The sequence below is a fragment of the Scleropages formosus genome, chromosome 7, assembly GCF_900964775.1.
Source record: "Scleropages formosus chromosome 7, fSclFor1.1, whole genome shotgun sequence".
Taxonomy (NCBI): domain Eukaryota; kingdom Metazoa; phylum Chordata; class Actinopteri; order Osteoglossiformes; family Osteoglossidae; genus Scleropages; species Scleropages formosus.
The window spans coordinates 1,817,111-1,834,304 of NC_041812.1; the positions used below are offsets into that span (position 1 = coordinate 1,817,111).

Consider the following 17,194-nt stretch of genomic DNA (forward strand, 5'->3'; position numbering starts at 1 on the left):
TAACATAAGCATACAGTCTAAAAAAAAAAAGAAATGCCAAAACATTTTATTGCTTTATGTACAGTTTTCTCAGCAGGGATCAGTCAAGAAAACCCTACAAGTGGCAAGAGTGTCCAGATGAAGAATCATCCCCATGAATGTGTGTGTGTGCTTCTGTCTTCACTCTTCCTGTGGTAAAAAGGTTGTTCCCCAAACTGACCGACTTTGAGCAGACTGGGCTGCGATGGGAGACTGTCAAGACACATGTTTGCTGAGGGGCTTCCATTCTCTCTCTCTCTCTCTCTCTCTCTCGCTCGCTCTCACACACATTCACGCCTCGCTGGTCGCCTGTCTTTTCGTCAGCGTCCCCGTGACTCGTTGTGTCGCTGTCCCGAACTTGCACCAGCCGCACTGAGGTGCCCGTAGGGTCTGTGCTTGAATCCCCAGCTGAGACTGTTGGGCGTCGAACCCATCAGCGTTTCCCCTCCGGCCTTCGGCTTCTCACACTGATTTATTTTTTGCGTCACCTGCCCACAGATATTTGGGTGTGTGAAGAATCGCAGGTTTTGGTTCCTGTGAATAATTAGGATCAAACTGGTAACTTGGTGCCAGCAGGTAAATGTACGGTAAACTCCCCCCGGTCAAAAGGTAAAGGTGGTGGCCCTGAGGCCCCCTCAATAAAATACGACAGCGTACATGATTAAGAAGTGCAGTCTATGTTTTCTTGATGCTGCAAATGTGACAAAATAGTCAAAGAAATTTGAGACAGTTGAGGTGTTGGATGTTACTGGCAGGGAATACGTTGCTTTTCTATCGTACAATAAAGCGAAATGAACAGCGATAAAGAAAAGGATCGTTTTCATCATGTGAACTGCAGTCAAACCACTACACACGCGAGTTGCCACAATGAATAATTTCTTAATCTGAAAATTTTAATCCTTACAAGATGTGGTGCAGGTCTGTCATCGTCAATCAGGTTTTCTGTTTAAATTAGTCTTAAAAAAATCTGGAACTGGAGCACAAAACCATGCATGCAGATTTTTTTTTTCCTTCTTTTTGTGTCGAACCAAAGCCCGACACCTGCAATGTGTAGAAACCCTGCAGTTCCTGGAGAGACGGAGTCCGACACGTCGTCAGAAATGGCCTCTCGGACGACAACCTGTTCCCTGAGTGTGTGAGAGACGGTGAATGGAAAAGAGTGCGGGGGGGGGGGTTAATGATGACTTGATTTAACCAGACCCCCCACTGTCCCCAGTGTGCCGTTACCTTGTCAACAGCACTCGTCCACTGCCGAGGCGGGACTCTTTGTCAGGAAAGAGCAGCCAGGCCTCACGCCGAGAGACACACACGCATGCACACCGGTCGCAGTGCCACGTATCGCAAGCGTTTCACGTGTGCGTTTCACGTGTGCGGCTCACACCCAGCTCCGAACACGTGTGTTTGAGGTCGGCTCTGAGTTTGGGGGAAGAAAGAACCTTGCGTCTGTGTGAGTTCATTTAGGGACACTCGACAGGAGCGGCGCCTTGGAAAAGGGCAGGGAAGCTGTAAAACAGTAGGAAGAAGGAGGACAGGGAGCGTCGATGAGCGGAAAAGACGGAAATCGTACAAGACGACGGAAGCGAACCTGTAGAAGTAGCGTAGAGGAGTGTTCTGGGTACAAATTCCTTCTGGGTAAAACTGGAAAAATGTGCCACGAGCATTTTGAAAACACTGCTCGATGAGGGTGAGCTTGAGGGAAACGAGCACTTTGAAATGTGAGGTGCGCGCGCACACACTCACTCACCACGCGTCCCCTTTCCCTTATATCAGCGTCAACTGTCCAGTTCCTTTCGTGCGACGCCGCGGAGGACTCGAAACGGCGCCCGATCCGTCTTTGCTGTTCACGGCACGGAAATACTTTGAATGCCCAACGTCCTAACCGGCTGCGCTCAGCCCGGAACAGCTCCCTTCCAACACGCGTGTGTGCGTGTGTGTGTACGTACATGAAGCAACACGCGCACGCACACTGTAGTCAGATGTGCTCTGTTAAAGTGCATTTGCTGCGGTGTCTCAGCTGGACAGACTTGAAACAGGAAGCATCAAAGGACACGTCTCTTCTTGGTTGACCCCTTGCTTGCAAAGCATGGAAAAAGGAGCGCGCCATCCAAAATGTTCTAGTGCATCGAGTAAACAGTGTCCCTTTGAGGACAGAGCCCCCCCTCCCCCCCGCCCAAGAGCGTACTTCCTCCCCTTTTCATCCCACTGTAGGCTGCAGAGACAAAGGGCATCTTGTCTCAGTTGAGATGCGAGAGAAGCCCCGTAAGGATGACGACGCCCACCAGGCCACCAGGGCGGCGCCGTCCACCCCCGCCGTTGAGCCGGAGGGGCCGGTCCGAATCGTCTCCGCCGAGCCCCGGTCCGAGGCCGTCGGCGGCGCACTGCACGAGGGGCATTTGGTAGGAGGTGGCCCTCTTTTCGGGCCGGTCGGGGCTGGAGCCGTCGCTGGGCCGCTGGCCGTTGTACAGCAGGTAGCGTCCTCGCATGTCCTGCTCCATGCGGAAGAGCTCGTACTCGGTGTGGGGCAGCCGGATGCCCAGCGCCACGCAGCCGTCGGTCGGGGTGACGTCCTGCTCCACGCCCACCTGCCAGGAGCCCTCGGCGCCGCACTCGTTCCCATTGAAGACGTTGAGCAGCGAGGTGGTGGCCTGGTCCATCGGCTTCACCTTCATGTGGTTCACTGTGGGACAGCGGAGAAGGTGTTCCAACCGACGTCGAACGTTTGTACGGCGCCTTACGTGCTCAAGTACCGTTGGGCAACGTGGTAACGGAACATGGGTAACGCGCGCCGCTACCAACGGGGACCGTGAGTAGAATGCGGAAGATCAGTTGTCGGGATGCTCCACAATTCCAAAAAAGGGGTGATTTGTAAATGGACTTTGACTTGCATTCAAACAAAAACAGTATAAACACAAGGTATTTCATGCTTTACCTCATCGGCTGCAGTGTTTTTTGAAGATAATACGTTTGTGCTGAAATTGATGCCTGTAACACGTTCCAAAAGAGTTGAGACAGGAGTAGTTTAGGACTAATAATGATGTGACAAGTTGAAATAACAAGATGAAACAAATTGTGAAACAAATGAGAGAATCGTGTTACAGTAAATAAGGAGCCTCCAAAAAAGGCCTCGTCCTTCAAAAGCAAGGATGGGTCAAAGGTCACCAGTACGTCAACAGCGTCAGCGAATAATCCAGCACTTTGAGAACGACGTTCCCCAAAGACAAAGCGGTAGGATTTTGAGCATTTCGCTCTCCACGCAGCACAATATAACGAAAAGATTCGAGGGATCCGGTAAAATCTCTGTGCGTAAAGGGCAAGGCCGAAAACCGCTTCCCGATGCGCATGATTTCCGATCTCGGGAATACCGCGGTGAACCTTTGTCAGTCGCCGCCATTCGCTGCTGCATCCACACATGCAAGTTAAGGCTCTACCAGGCAAAGCAGAAGCCAAACATCAACGCGGCCCAGAAGCGCCGCTGGCTTCTCTGAGCTCGGGCTCATCCGAGATGGACGGTAGCGCAGCGGAATCGTGTTTCGCGGTCCGACGAGTCAACATTTGAAATAGTTTTTGGGAAAAACAGCCGCCGTTTTCTCTGGGCCAAAGAGGAAAAGGACCATCCAAGCTGTATCCGGCGTCGGGTTCGAATCCCAGCGTGCGTCGTGGTAGGGGGTGCGTCAGCGCCCGTGGCAGGGTGACGTGCGCTTGTGTGACGGCACCGTTAACGTAGAAGGACGCGTACAAATTTTGGAGCAACGTGCGCTGCCATCCAGATCCCTGCGTTTTCCAGCAGGACGACGCCAAACCGCATTCTGCCTGGATTACTTGTGCGTGGCTGCGTAAGCGCAGTCCTCACCTGTGTCCGACTGAGCGAAAAGTGTGCGTTACGAAGCACGAAACGGCGGCAACGATACACAGCTGCGTAACCGGTGTCTTTAGTGTCCAGACTCTTAATAAGTGTTATTAACACACATGGTGATGTTACACAGCGCTAGACACTCGACTGTCACGACGTTTTTAGAACGTGTCGCAGGCATCAGTTTCGGAACAAACGTAAATCGTCAAAAAACACTGCAGCCGATGATGTAAGACGTGAAACGCCTCGTGTTTCTACTGTCTTTGTTTGAATACAAGTCGAAGTAAATTTACAAATCACTCCTTTTTGTTTTTATTAGCATTTTCCATACTGTCCCAACTTTTTTGGAATTGGGGTTGTGATACATGCACCTATAAATATATATAACATCTAACATAGCTGCTGCTGTGTCTTGTGTTTAGAAGTCGGCCTTAGGATTGTTTTTCAGAGCGAAACTGTATCCTCAGCGTACTGAAGCACACACACACACACACACACACACACACACACACACACACACACACCTGAACTGTGGGGCCCTTCCTGAAACGCAGGACACCCTGGACAGCACTAAGTCCACATGCGTGGACGCGGCTCTTGAGCCGCGGCGACGCTCTTACCTTTGAAGACGAACTCCGTTCCTCCCATGACCTTGGCGGAGTGCACACCGCGGCTGTAGCGCCCCCTGGCGTAGATGGTGAAGGTGGGGTGTTTGCACACGGGGTCCGAGTAGTGGTAGTAATGGCCCTCCCACGTGCGGTTGTTGTCGTGGAAGACGAAGTGGCGCGTGAGGAAGAGCACCTCCGGCCGCACCTCGCAGCGCTGGCTCACCCACTGGCCGTGCAGCCCCACCGCCAGGTCGGCCCGCGGGGGCAGGATGGGGGGGCGCTGCTCGTCGGAGCGGGAGATGATTCGGCACGCGATGCACGCGTGGTCGTGATTCTGCGAGCAACAGATGGGAAGAAGACAAGGAATGTGTGTTTTTGTTTTTCTTCCATGCCGAGGAACTGCTTGGGAGCCTCAGCTCTTTTTCCCTGGTTTTACCTCTCGGTCGAGTATTAAAACGAGGTTGAAACGCAGAATCCGTACTGCGGAGCTCCAGCTGTCGCGGAAACGTACTTTAGCAGAACGCGAGGAAGGTTCGAATGTAGGAACGCAGGGCTTTATTCACGTTTTAAGCACCAGATCGCTCGTTCAAGGTCCGCGAGCGAGAGGCGCGGTCTGTCCGACGGCAGCACGGCCCGAGGCGCCGGAGACGCGTGGACCCGGGACGCGGACTCTGGGTGAAGGCGTCTGCAGTCTGCTCGGTCGCTCCCCTCCGCTGCGTTACGAGACGTCTTTCGGCACTTAGGAAGACCCCAAAAATCCCAGAGGATAAAGAGAGGGGCGGGGAACGGGACAGATAGGCTCCGGAGGCGACCGCGGCTCGGCGAAGCGTAAAAGAACGTTAAAAACGTCCCGCGTGTTTTTCCTCGGGGCCATAACATCATTCTCGGTCTGCAAGAAAAGCTGAGAGAATAGAGCTCCGACGGCTCATAAACTCTCCCAGCTGAGGCCTCGTCTTCTGCTCTGGGACCATTTTCGCCGTGATTCATATTCATGGCGCCGCGCTCAGAAATGGGGATCGGTAAATCACGCGTCCTATTACCACACGTCGTCTTCCTTTTGACCAGAGCTCCGGTGAACGAACACGGTTCCTTTTTCCTGGGAAACTCGCAATACTTTTACATTTACTTATCTGACACTTTTCTCCAAAGCGACTCACAATGGTAAGGTTACAGGTATTACAGGTACAAGCTTCCGATTCTTTACCCTTTTATACAGCCGGGTAACTTTACCGGAGCAATTTACGGTAAGTACCTTGCTCAAGGGTACTACGGCCAGCGGTGGGGATCGAATCTGCGACCTTTGGATCCAAAGGCAGCAGCTCTAACCTGAACGCCGCCAGCTGTCCCGGTTGCCAGTAGGTGCTCTCTCTTCGCTCTGCGGGCCCGGCTTTGGGCGACTGGTTCTGGGACAAGGGCCGAATGCACGGCCTTTCGTGGTTTTTCGTTCACGTAGCGCGAAGGAGAGGGGACAAGAGCTCCTGGCAGCCAACTCTGCCGAAAGGATGTAAACACGGCGACGGCGGTTATCGGCTACGAGGACTCGTTCCTCGGAGGTGCGATTCTGTAGGGACCCATCAGAAAGTGAGCAAAGCCAGCAGGGTGGGGGCCACCGGGGGGGGGCTCTCGGTGTTCTTCTCAGCACGGGGCGGGGGTGGGGGCGAGCGCAAAGCCCATGTGCGGAGAAGATGTGCAGCCGTCGCGGTCTGCGAAGGAAATTTCAGCTCATAAAATGCGAGCGTCCTGGCCGACTCGCCGGAGAGAGGAAGAGCGATGAAGCGCGCGAGTCCCGTTTATTGACTTCACGTGCGCGTTCGCATCGGCGTTCGGGTTCCTCGGCTCTAATTCGGCAGGACGATGTCGGCCAGGGCTCCGTGCCAAATGGCCAAACCTCCAGAGAACAAATGTTCACAGTGTGCTAATAAGACTCATACCGGGATCTAGTTTGACACGAAGCTATTTTTCAGTGAACGGGGGCTTTTTTTCATGACTATTTGTAATGCGCGGCTATATTTACAATTTGATCGTTTGCGATTCGCAGAGCAGAGTTTTGTTTTCTTGCGAAGAAGTGAAGTTGGAGCAGAACCAACTGCCAGCGATGAAAAGGGCGCTGATGGTCCCCAAGTGTGACTGTGACTTTGACAGCAGTTGTGTCCCACCCAGAATCCACAAGCGAGAAGCTTGAAGTGATTACGGTAATGTTTCTGGGGGGGGATCCTGGCCAATGCTGGGCGTGCCATTGGGGGGGGTGGTTGGATCTGGGAGCGAACCGCCATCATCGCGGTGAAGAAAGGTCACAGCTGCCTGCCTCTGATGCGATTGGACAGATTTAAAGCGAAACCATGTGAGCGCAACCATAAAAACCCAAAGTGCTGGAGAGCTCAGGGTTCTGCCGTCCAACACCCACTGCGACTGAATGTATCGCTTTATTTGGGCTGATGTGTCTTCCTTTCGAGCTCTAACTTCGTCTCCCGGTACTTGCGCACTCCACTGGACTGCCTGCGGAATGTGCCGGAACACAGCGGAGTTCAAGGGCTGCGCCCGAGTCGCAGGCGGAGGTGTCGCTACGTGTGCGGGTTCGGCCCGAGTCGAGCAGCTCCGCCGATCGAGATACGCGTGACGCTCTGGCCCCGGTCCCCGATAAGGGCCCCACGGGGTACTGGCGTAACGGGACGGAAACCGCCGGAGCCCGAAAAGGCCCGGTTCCTGCGCGCGGTGGACAAACCGGTCTCTCTGCAGCTCCGCCGAACCTTCGGCCGGAACCCGAGGCGTGAAACCGCAGCTGGATCCAACATCCAGCGAGTGCCAAATGTTGACCGTCGTGAGAAAAGACGTCTCACGTTTCAGCCTGTGACCGACCGCCTTCGCGTGTCGCCCTGTTCGCGTCGTCTCTAACGTCAGTTGTCCCAAATTCATCACACTCTGATGCGCATCCATTAAAAACCACATAAGAATGACTCTGCGCTCATTTGGCGAAAAGGCCAAACAGCTTTGTGTCGCGTTTTGTCCGTTCTCCTCCTTCTAACAGCGGCGCATTTCCAACTACACCCTTTCGACAGTGTTTTTTACGAGAGAAATGACCAGAGCCGTTTCAGAAAATGAGATGTCGCCGTTCCCAGTAACATCCCACTCGGGTAAAAGGAGCTCCTTTGAACTCGGCCCTTCGTCATTTTCTTTTTCTCGCTTTTCTTTGCTCGGCCCAATAATTCTTGGTAGCCGGCGCCTTTATTCGGACCCCGGCTACGGCGCAACGCGCGGCGGGTGGCCAGAGGGCCGTATCTCGTTCCCTTCCTCTTCCTCCCGTCTCCTGTATTCAGCGAGCGAGCGAGCGAGGAGCGTCCGGGACGCGTCCGGGGAAAGGGAAAGCGGACGCTACGAAGGGACACGCTGCGCGACGGGCCGATCCTCCACTCTGCCCTGTTCGCTTGGCTCCGGCTGCGAGCGTTTAGTTTCTCCGGGCACCCGCGACCCGCAAGGAGAGGAAGCTCGCTCACCTTGGCGTTCTGCAGCGCCGCCTGGTAGCTGGAGGGCCGGTAGTACATCCTCTGGGCGCTCTCCGTGTGCACGTCGCCCAGGAAGAGCTCCTCCACCAGGTGCTCCGGGCTGTGCTGCAGGTACTGCTTCTCCACGCGCAGCAGCTGCAGCTCGTGCATCGCGAAGTTGAGGCCCCGGGAGCAGTCGCAGCCGCCCGCGGCGTCGCTCCACAGCTCGTAGAGCGCGTGGGGCTCCCAGGGTCCCGGGGGTCCCACGGCTCCCGCGCCCTGGCCGCGGCAGCTCTGGTTGAGCCGCTGGCTCAGTTCCGTGGCCACGGCCTCGCTGTGACACGCCACCTGGGTGCGCTGCACCTGGTAGTCGGCCTCGGTGCCGCCGCGGATGATCCACGACGCCTGGCGCAGGCGCAGCTTGCCCCGGATCACCAGGGTGTACGTGGGCGTGGTGCAGTGGTTGTCCCTGTAGTAGAACTGGTGGGCCTTGAACGTATTGTTGTGGAACCGGTAGGACCTCGTGATGAACTCCGGGCCGGGCCGCACCTCGCAGCTGCACAACGGAACCGGTTAAACAAGAGGATGTTACTTCATTCTGCTTACAGTCTTCGCCGATTCTATTTAAGCCACGTTCCGGGCTCTGGCGGCGCGAAACCCGGAAAACCCGCTGGACTCGCGAGCGGAACCACTGCGGACTACGCGTTCACGCTCACGCATTTTACCAGGATAGCGGCGCCGAGGACCGTGGGTCCGCGGGCGGACGGACGCACCCTGCGCTCCCCTGCCCGGCAGGCTCCCGTTCCCGAAGAGCCATTTGTTCCCAAAGCACGGAGTCGCATCGACCCGCGTTGACCTCCGGGTTTCGGCGTCGGACCAGGGGTCGGCGACGCGTCTCCAAACGCAGCGTGTATTTGGGGTAAAGGACCCCACGGCGAAGGCTGAGCAGCGGGTCGAGTCCGAGCGGTAAACAAACCCGGGACTGAAGTGGGTCCAACTGCAGAAGTGTTGTGGTTGTAGAACACCAACACACAGTGAGTGCAGCACAGGACCACACACTGCACTCAAAGCGCAATGAAACTTCCGTTATTTCTTATAAAGAATACTGAAGAAGAAGGTGAAAGGCATAACAATTTACTGTATCCGTACAGAAATAAAAGCTGTACTGCCTTTGGACCCAAAGGTTGCCAGTTCGACCCCCACCTCTGGCTGTAGTACCCTTGAGCAAGATACAGTGCTCACCCTGAATTGATCCGGTAAAATTACCCAGCTGTATAAATGGGTAAATAATTGTAATTCGCTTTGGAGAAAAGTGTCACCTAAATTAATAAATGTAAAAAGAATATCTGCTCTTGCTCTGTAATTTGCGAGGAAGTTCTGAGCTAAAGAAACTCATCCGTCACCATCTCCGGTTCATCAGAGAGAGCTTCACGAGACCCGGCGCTGACCTTGTGGACACCCAGTGGCCCTCGATGTTGGGGGGCATCTGCACGGTGATCCGCGCCCCGTTGTGCAGATGCTTCAGCATGTGGTGACACTGGGAGTCCTTGGCGTGGCGTCCAAAGTTCTTCTCCAGGGACAGGGGGTTGGACCTGCCGTCAGGGATGTGCAGGGAGGATCCTTCACCAGCACCTGTGTCACGAACGAACCCGAGTTATGATTTGAGTGCATAAACATTCCAGCGCTGAGGTCCCTCCAGGGCGAATTGCGCCGTTGGGTCCCCGACCGTCAGAATACACATGGTGAGGCTTCACTGTGAACAAGGAAAGTAAGAGGCGCACGCACGCACGTACGCACACACACAGCACCTACTGTGATGTTCTCCTGGAGGACAGAATTACATTGTTTCAGATTTTTTAATTCTGAGAAAACATCAGAAATGGTGAATTTTCACACATCGTGTGATGCGTCTCAGTTTAACGTGTGAAACGTCGGCCACAGCAGGGTCGGCGCTGCTCGGTCCAGCAAGATTTAAATCAGATCTGGGTAAAACTGTTTACCTTGCTTTAAAACACAGTAAAAGTGGCAGCGCTTTTCTTCCCCTGCTGCTTAATCGAAGACGTTTTCGGCTTTCAAAGCTATGGCGCACAGCCAAAACACTTCACGCCTAAAGGATTTATCGAACTTTAAACCAAAATCTTGTTAAAATCCTCACAGGAATTCAAATCGGTTGCCCCGAACCCTCTTTGTCATGAGGGACTCAGCGCTTCTGAGGGATGGCGGTTCCGGTCCTGGACCCAGGATTGCGCACAAACGCCGGGAGCTGAGATGTACGGAGAGAAGCGCTCTTCCTCCTCGGCTCTCTCCGCTTCACAACCAGGCCGCGTCACGCCCGACGTTTGGCCCCGGGGAGGAGGCGGTCGCTCTGCCCTGGGAAGACGCGCGGCGCGGCCGCACCTGCGCTCCACCGCGGCCTGCGGAGACGGCACCGGGCGGCCGCCAAGCCCCGGCTTCCAGACTCGCACTCCAAGAAAATGAGCGGCGTGCTTGTCTGGACAAACTTGGAAACGTGCGCTAAACAAACACGCACTTCTCAGCCCAAACAGCTGCCTCCGAAACTGAAGACACCACGACTAGGAAGGCTTCCCAAAAGTGGCGTTGTCGAGTCCTCTGCCTGATCTCCTTTTGGGATAAAGGCACACGCCAATTAATACGCACTTTCCCCTAATATTTACAGCACGTTACGTGACGGAAACCGCAGAGGCCTATGGAGCGTCTGGTAAATTGTCTCTTGCTCCGGAAAGACGCTCAGATACGATCGAAAGAGAGAGCTGGGGTTCGACGCACTTCGCACGCCGACCCTGGAATACCACGCAACTGGGGTAATGACAGCTCGCAGGAACAGCAGAGAGAAGCCTGTTATTTCGTTTTCTTCAACTGCGTTTTGTTCTCCAAAATAAAGGACTGTGTGTTTCTGGGCTGTGATCTTAACTGGAGGTTTATAGTTAGTCTTTGTTTTTTAGAGTTAAAAAGCGCTGCCACGGAGCGCCCTTTTGTGAGAGCCAAGGTCCGGACACATCGGCGCTTTGAGTGAAACCGCTGCGTGTATCCAGTCACGTGAGCGTTCGGAGCCTTGAAGGTCTGCGAAAACACCGGGGGAGGTTCTGCGATCATCACGCAACCGTTTCGCTGCTCCCGGAAATCCTGCGGCCAACTGCACGTACAGGTGTCGTTCCGCTAGAGCTCAGCTTCGCCGTTCGCTGTGTTTCAGCAGCCAGAACAAAGGGTGGGATGGACTGAAAGCCGCAACGTGCCATGCTTTCGCTACCCACATTTGTTTTGCGGGAGGAAAAAAAATCCGCTTGGACACCAGCCAGCTAAAACCCCTGTCCTCGATCTCACTCCGCACGAGTCCCAGTGCCCTAACCACCAAGAAGGTTTCCAGTTGGCAGGGTCCCGCTTGATGAGGTAACCGATCTGGGATCCCTGACAAATGTACGCTCGCCAGGTCATTTCACGCCGGGTCGACCAGGACTTGTCTGACCGCACTCTTCCCAGTTCCAAGTCTCGGATTTAACCACAGCGCTCGGTTTCGCTCGGCCTGGCGAGCACAGCACGTCACTTCTTTGACGCATACGGTTAAATACGGTTAAACACAGTGTGGTTGCTATGGACTTGTTACAAAGGACAACTGTCTATGGGTTGCCGCTCAGGAGGGAACAATTTAATATTTTTTAAGTATGTTTTTGTCATATCATGGCTACTTTTAACTCTACTGTAGTTTAGTAAGGGTTGAACAATCGACACTCGCATATAATCTGAATTCAAGTAAGTTTTGAGGAGGGAGAATAAAGGACAAGGGAAAAGAGAGAAGAGTCTCATACAGGAGATAAACACCCAAAGAAAGGATGATTTGCCTGAAAATCCCTCAGAAATCTGCCACATGATGTTCTGATGATTCATGATCATGTTTATATTTATTAATGCAGTTTGTTTATATTTCTTAATTTATTAATGCAGTTTGTGCTCTGAGAACTCGGACGACACCTAATTGTTGTTACATTTCTCAAGAGACGGAAATGGATGAGATACCCTGCCCTCCCCACCCATTTTTATGGTAAACTTTCCTCTAAATTAAAAGATATTACCCTGTTTTACTGTGCTGTGAAGGTCGGAACCAGGGCTTCCCCTCCACACGTAGGTACAACGTACAGTCAGTGACCCGGTGAGTGTGACACCGCGTCTTTACTGCCCTCGGTAAAGTGCAGTGAAGTTACATTCCTTCAGATCTCACTGTGGTCACGTGCTCTGCGAGACGCCTTTTCATCTCGCGGCGCGTTTGAAGTTGAAACACGCGCCGCCGCACTCTTTCCACCTTCCGTCCGTTACAGTAACACTCGTGTGATTCAATGTGTTCGTTAAAGCGGTTACTGTAAATGTTCAGTCAGGGCCGACTGTGAGGTAAATAAACACAAAAACTTCTGTTGCAAATCAATAATCTATCATAGATTATGTTATATGTAATAAAACGGCGATGAAGGATTAAGCGTCATTAAACAAATGTCCCCGTTGCCTCCGCGCGGCGCAAACGACGAACTGACTGCAGCGCGAGACGTAATTGTTTCTATCAGTCGTTTCCATTGATTTCCAATTATTATCCGTTTGATCTTTGGCGCGCGACTGGAACCTCTATTAATAAGATCCAGTGCCCCCCCCCCCCCTCCCCGGAATGCAGTATCTAATAAAATGAGGTCGTTCAGACTTGTAATCACGATCCACTTTATAAGTGAAACTAACTAGAAGTAAATGTGACTTTATGTTTATATTTTTATTGCCATTAATATTTTACCGAGATGCGCGTTTAAAGAAATTAACATAAGGAGGTTGAACAGGAAACTGAAGCCCTGGAAACCACTGTGGATACGGAGAAATCACACACACAGCACTCGATCAGCAATACAGTATTTGGTGCACAGTATACAGTGTATGTATATACACACACACACACACACACACACACACACACTCTGACTGAAACCACTTGTCCCAAGCGCGCTCAGAGCGAGCCGGAGCCTAACCCGGCAACACAGGTCGTAAGGCTGAAGGGGGGAGGGGACACACCCAGGACGAGACGCCAGTCCGTCACAAAGCATCCCAAGCGGGACTCGAACCCCAGACCCACCGGAGAGCAGGACCCGGTCCAACCAACCCACCGCGCCACCGCGCCCCCCCAACAAGGAGTATATATGTTCTAAATAACAAGAATAATGGCTACAGTTTTACGGAGAGAATATGTATGTAATATTGTTGCAGTATTATGGACAGTCAGTGTACATAGAGATAATAAGGGCTACAATATACTGCGGACACAGTTACAGTACCTGCACAGAGCAGAGAGGGTCCGACGAGATTCGGTTCTTGTTTCTGCCTTCTGGTACCGGTGGATCAACACACACACACACACACACACACACACACACACACACACACACACACTGCTCTCCCATGTCCGCAGTGACCATTTAACTGTCACTGTACATAACTTAGTGTCCCTGAATCCTCCCTCAATCACTGCAATGTTTCGCAACCAAAAACGTGCCGATGCGACTGCAAACAAATCAGTTTTTTTGCCTTTTTATTTATTTATTTATTTTGTGGTGGAGGTGAAGAGCAGGTTACTCACCAGAGATGACAAGCAGCAGGGACAAACACATGATCATGTGCATCTCCGCGAGGACCGAAAGCATCATTTTGACTTCACTTTGTTTACTGTGTTTACTGCGTTCCACGTGCTTCTCTCCAACTGGTGTGCGCGCGACACTCCACATGAGCACTTAGTTTACCGGAGTTTACCGGTCTGCTGCTGCTGCTGCTGCTGCTGCTGTCGCCGAGCTCCCCGTCAAACACTTCCCCCGGTTACATGATGATGATGATGATGATCCCTGTCAGCGGTGTTTCGGCCTCATCAGCGGCCGCAGGAGCGCGGGACACACCGGCTCGTTCACGTGCAGAGCGTCACGTGTGAACTTCGTCCGCCGAGAAACAACAGCGATCAGTCACTACATCAGATCAGTACATACACGGCCTCACGTGCAGGACCGAAGATGACCGCGGTTCTGCTCGGATTCGGGGCTTCGGCGGAAGAGCAGCCCGCAGTGCTGAGGTTACATGTTGTTCTCCGGGCGGCCGGGGCTCCGGTGCGGTGCGGTGCGGTGCGGTGCGGTGAGGCGCGCTCGCCCTTGTGCGCGTACCCGCTGCCTGCGCGTCTCCGCTTCAATGAACCAAGTCGGAGCGCTGGGGACTGGAGGAGGAGCGACGCGGTGGGCAATCGCGGCCCCCCTCCCCCCCCTCTCCGAACCGATGGGGTGTTTCTTCTGCTGAAATGTAAACCGTCAATGAGTGGGGGCGGGGTGAGCGGGGAGGGGGGGGCGCACTTCAAAGGCGGCAGGAAGCGCTCGAGAGGCTGGAACGGCCCGACACGGCGATGTCTCCGAACCGGACCGAGACGGGCCGTGGAAGCGCCCCGCTCCCACACAGCGTGCTTCCCCTGAGGTCCGCTTTCACAGTCTGGTCAGGACTTCCGGTGGAGCGCGGAGCTCAGCGCCTCCCCTCGTGTACCTTTTACTGACCGGAACGTGAACATTGGAACGGAAAGTGTCCCGACTTGGCAACGGCTCAGACCGGCGTGCCGGATTTCCCATGAAGCACTGCGGGCACAGAGCCGAGGACCGAAGAAAGTTCTAGGGCCCACATAGGTCGGAGCGAGAAAAATCAAAAGCAGCAAAAACAAGAAAAAAGATTGTGTGGTAGAAATTTAATGGCACTAAAATTTCCAGATGGCATTTCAAAAAGCATAATTCCTGAACTTGCAGTCACTTCCTATGAAAGCTTCTTCATCTTCTCCATCGGTTTCGCTGTTCAGCATCAGAACAAAGTGCATCATGTCAGTCGGTGTCGTTCAACTGGGCCCTTTCACCCCTTTTCACCCCTTTTTTACACATTTCGGAGTGAAAGTGCCTGCGGGGTGTGAACACAGAAATATGGCCCTGGGTTCGGAACGAGCAAACACTGCTGTGGTGCATGTTCCGTGTCCCCTGAGTGTGTGTATGTGTGTCCTGTGTGTGTCCTGTCTCTGTCCCCTGTGTGTGTGTGTGTATGTGTGTGCGTTTTGTATCTGTCCCCTGCACATAATCAGTGTCTCTCCAGCAGCCTCTCACCTGGTCACACCTCTGTTTTTAGTAAATGAAATATATTTTCACTTCTTCGTATCAACTACATAAGAGTCTGGAGGGTGCTCATGCCACTATTAAAAAATTAAAATAATGCATAAAACAATAAAGAGTCCAGTTCCTTGAGAAGTTACAGATAAAATCAGTTTTTAACATTACTGGCGCACAGGGTCGGGAACCAAGCTCTTAAAACCCAGTGGAGGGTGAACGCTGCTTTCTCAGGTTACTGCTGCACATCAGAGTAGCAAGAGTTGACTTTTCGTAATATTAATAATACCCATAATAATACCAGTGAGTTGCAGTTTAATTAAATTACTTGTCTTTTTTTAATGAAATACAGCAATAGCACGGTTTTATTTCAAAGACACTGCAAAGTGTCTTCTCTCATCCGCGGGTTTAATGGCCTTCTGGTACATATTCCTCAATAGTGTTGAGTATTTTTGAAATGGGAGGGAGATGCATTTGCTTTGAGATCGAACTGCTCTTTCATTTGGGTCTGACCTCAGAGCAACTCCTGGTCCAAACCAGCCTGGGGATTTCCCTCCTGAGAGCTACTGGACCGCATGAGGTTAGCAGGGCATCCCATGGGGCATGTAGTGTAGGACTAGGACACGCACACACAGCTTGGAATTGAAGCTTAGCTAGGTCTAAAAATAAAGCAACTTTTTATAATAATGACATTTTTGACAGCATTTTGGCCAGATTCTGTTTGCAGTGCAATAACCAATTCAGAGTTGGAGATATAAATCCTGGCAGCATTTTAGTTGATTGTGTTCTGTGATTCTGTTGATTTTCTTAAAACGTGTTTTTTGCAGCATCACTTATACAAACACAGCATTTCAGCGTTGCAGTACTTGTCTCTCGGGCACAACTAATGATCACATGGACACATTGGGGTTTAATAAAACCTGTTAAAAACCCAAATCGATGAATTCGTGCTGTGAAAAAAAGTATTTTCCCCCTCTGAATTTCTCTATTTTTACAGATTTTAGACAAACATTAGATTTGATGAGCTCTTTTTTGTCAGTTCTACCAGAATATTAATTGAGAGTGATACCATTATTGTATCTGTGTCTCTTCCTTGATTTACATTAATTTATTTATTTCGCTGATGTTTTTCTCCAAAGCAACATACCATGTTAAGCTACTTTCAATGCCTGTATACACTCATTTATACAGCTGGCTAATTTTTTACTGGAGTAATTTGAGGTAAGTATCTTGCTCAGTGGTACTAGAGCAGTAGGCAGGATTTAAATGTGTGACTTTTGAATCTCAAAGCAGCACTGACCGCTACACTACTGACTGTAAAATTTCAAATGGCATTAATGAATCAATATATTGTTAAGATGTGTTGCAGTATTAAAAAATAATACTGTTTAGTGCATTTAATTTATTCTGTATTTATAAATTGCTCACACAGGGGTATGAAATCTTCTTTTCAGGAGGGAGGTGCTACTGCAACAAATGCTCTACATCAACAGTGAGCACAGAGTATAAATTGTAAGAAACAGTAAAAGTGCCATGAAATATGGAATTTTTATTACAAGAAACTGAAACATTAAATACAAAGTTTTGAAAGTTATGACATCAGAAGAAGAATTAAAGAAAACTATTTTAAAAAGTAGATTTTATATGTTTTCTTAGCATATGTCAAACCACTAGAAAGAGAAGGAATATTTTATGATTTCAAAATTAAAATAACATGAAGTCAAAGATGCCAAAGTGGCTTCTTAGAATAAAGAACCCCACCCCTGTTTTTAATAACTCAGTTTGATGCAAGTTGCAAAACAGTTTGTAATAAATCACTGAACTTCACTGTAATCTGTGGTTAACCCATGACTTTTGACTCAATCAATAATTATCATGTTAGAATTAATATTTGCAAAAATGTGTTAAATGCTCTATGTTTCCAATATAAAATGTTCCAAAAGCGAGAAACGAGCATCCAGAAGTACAGCTTGTCCTTTGCAATCCAGATGAACATATTTGTCATCTTGTTTGTGCCATTAAATTAGAAGCAGTTCAGGAGGAGCAGTAGAAAGAAGGGAAAAAGTTCCCCTGGGACAAGTC

At 51.3% G+C, this 17,194-nt stretch overlaps 1 protein-coding gene across 2 annotated transcripts; it reads right to left on the reverse strand.

Moving 5' to 3' along the window:
* Positions 1-23: 23 nt before the first annotated feature.
* Positions 24-14,225, reverse strand: LOC108930068 (protein APCDD1). 2 transcript variants are annotated; one of them, XM_029253457.1, is made up of 5 exons: positions 13,579-14,225; positions 9,404-9,587; positions 7,968-8,511; positions 4,489-4,810; positions 24-2,695 (listed from the first exon to the last, which is right to left on the reverse strand). In XM_029253457.1, exons 1-5 carry the CDS (start codon positions 13,721-13,723, stop codon positions 2,253-2,255), a joined length of 1,638 nt encoding a protein of 545 aa, XP_029109290.1. In that variant the 5' UTR covers positions 13,724-14,225; the 3' UTR covers positions 24-2,252. The 2 variants fall into 2 exon arrangements, with proteins under 2 accessions (XP_029109290.1, XP_029109291.1); XM_029253458.1 differs by lacking the exon at positions 13,579-14,225 and adding an exon at positions 13,277-13,352.
* Positions 14,226-17,194: the final 2,969 nt, after the last annotated feature.

What these genes read in the sequence shown, in the direction of transcription:
- LOC108930068 (XM_029253457.1), bottom strand. Translation starts at nt 13,723, where the DNA reads ATGTGGAGTGTCGCGCGCACACCAGTTGGAGAGAAGCACGTGGAACGC. An exon ending in CCTGCTGCTTGTCATCTCTG is followed by an intron (nt 9,588 to 13,578) that starts GTGAGTAACCTG and finishes TTCGTGACACAG; the next exon opens with GTGCTGGTGAAGGATCCTCC. An exon ending in GGCCACTGGGTGTCCACAAG is followed by an intron (nt 8,512 to 9,403) that starts GTCAGCGCCGGG and finishes TCCGTTGTGCAG; the next exon opens with CTGCGAGGTGCGGCCCGGCC.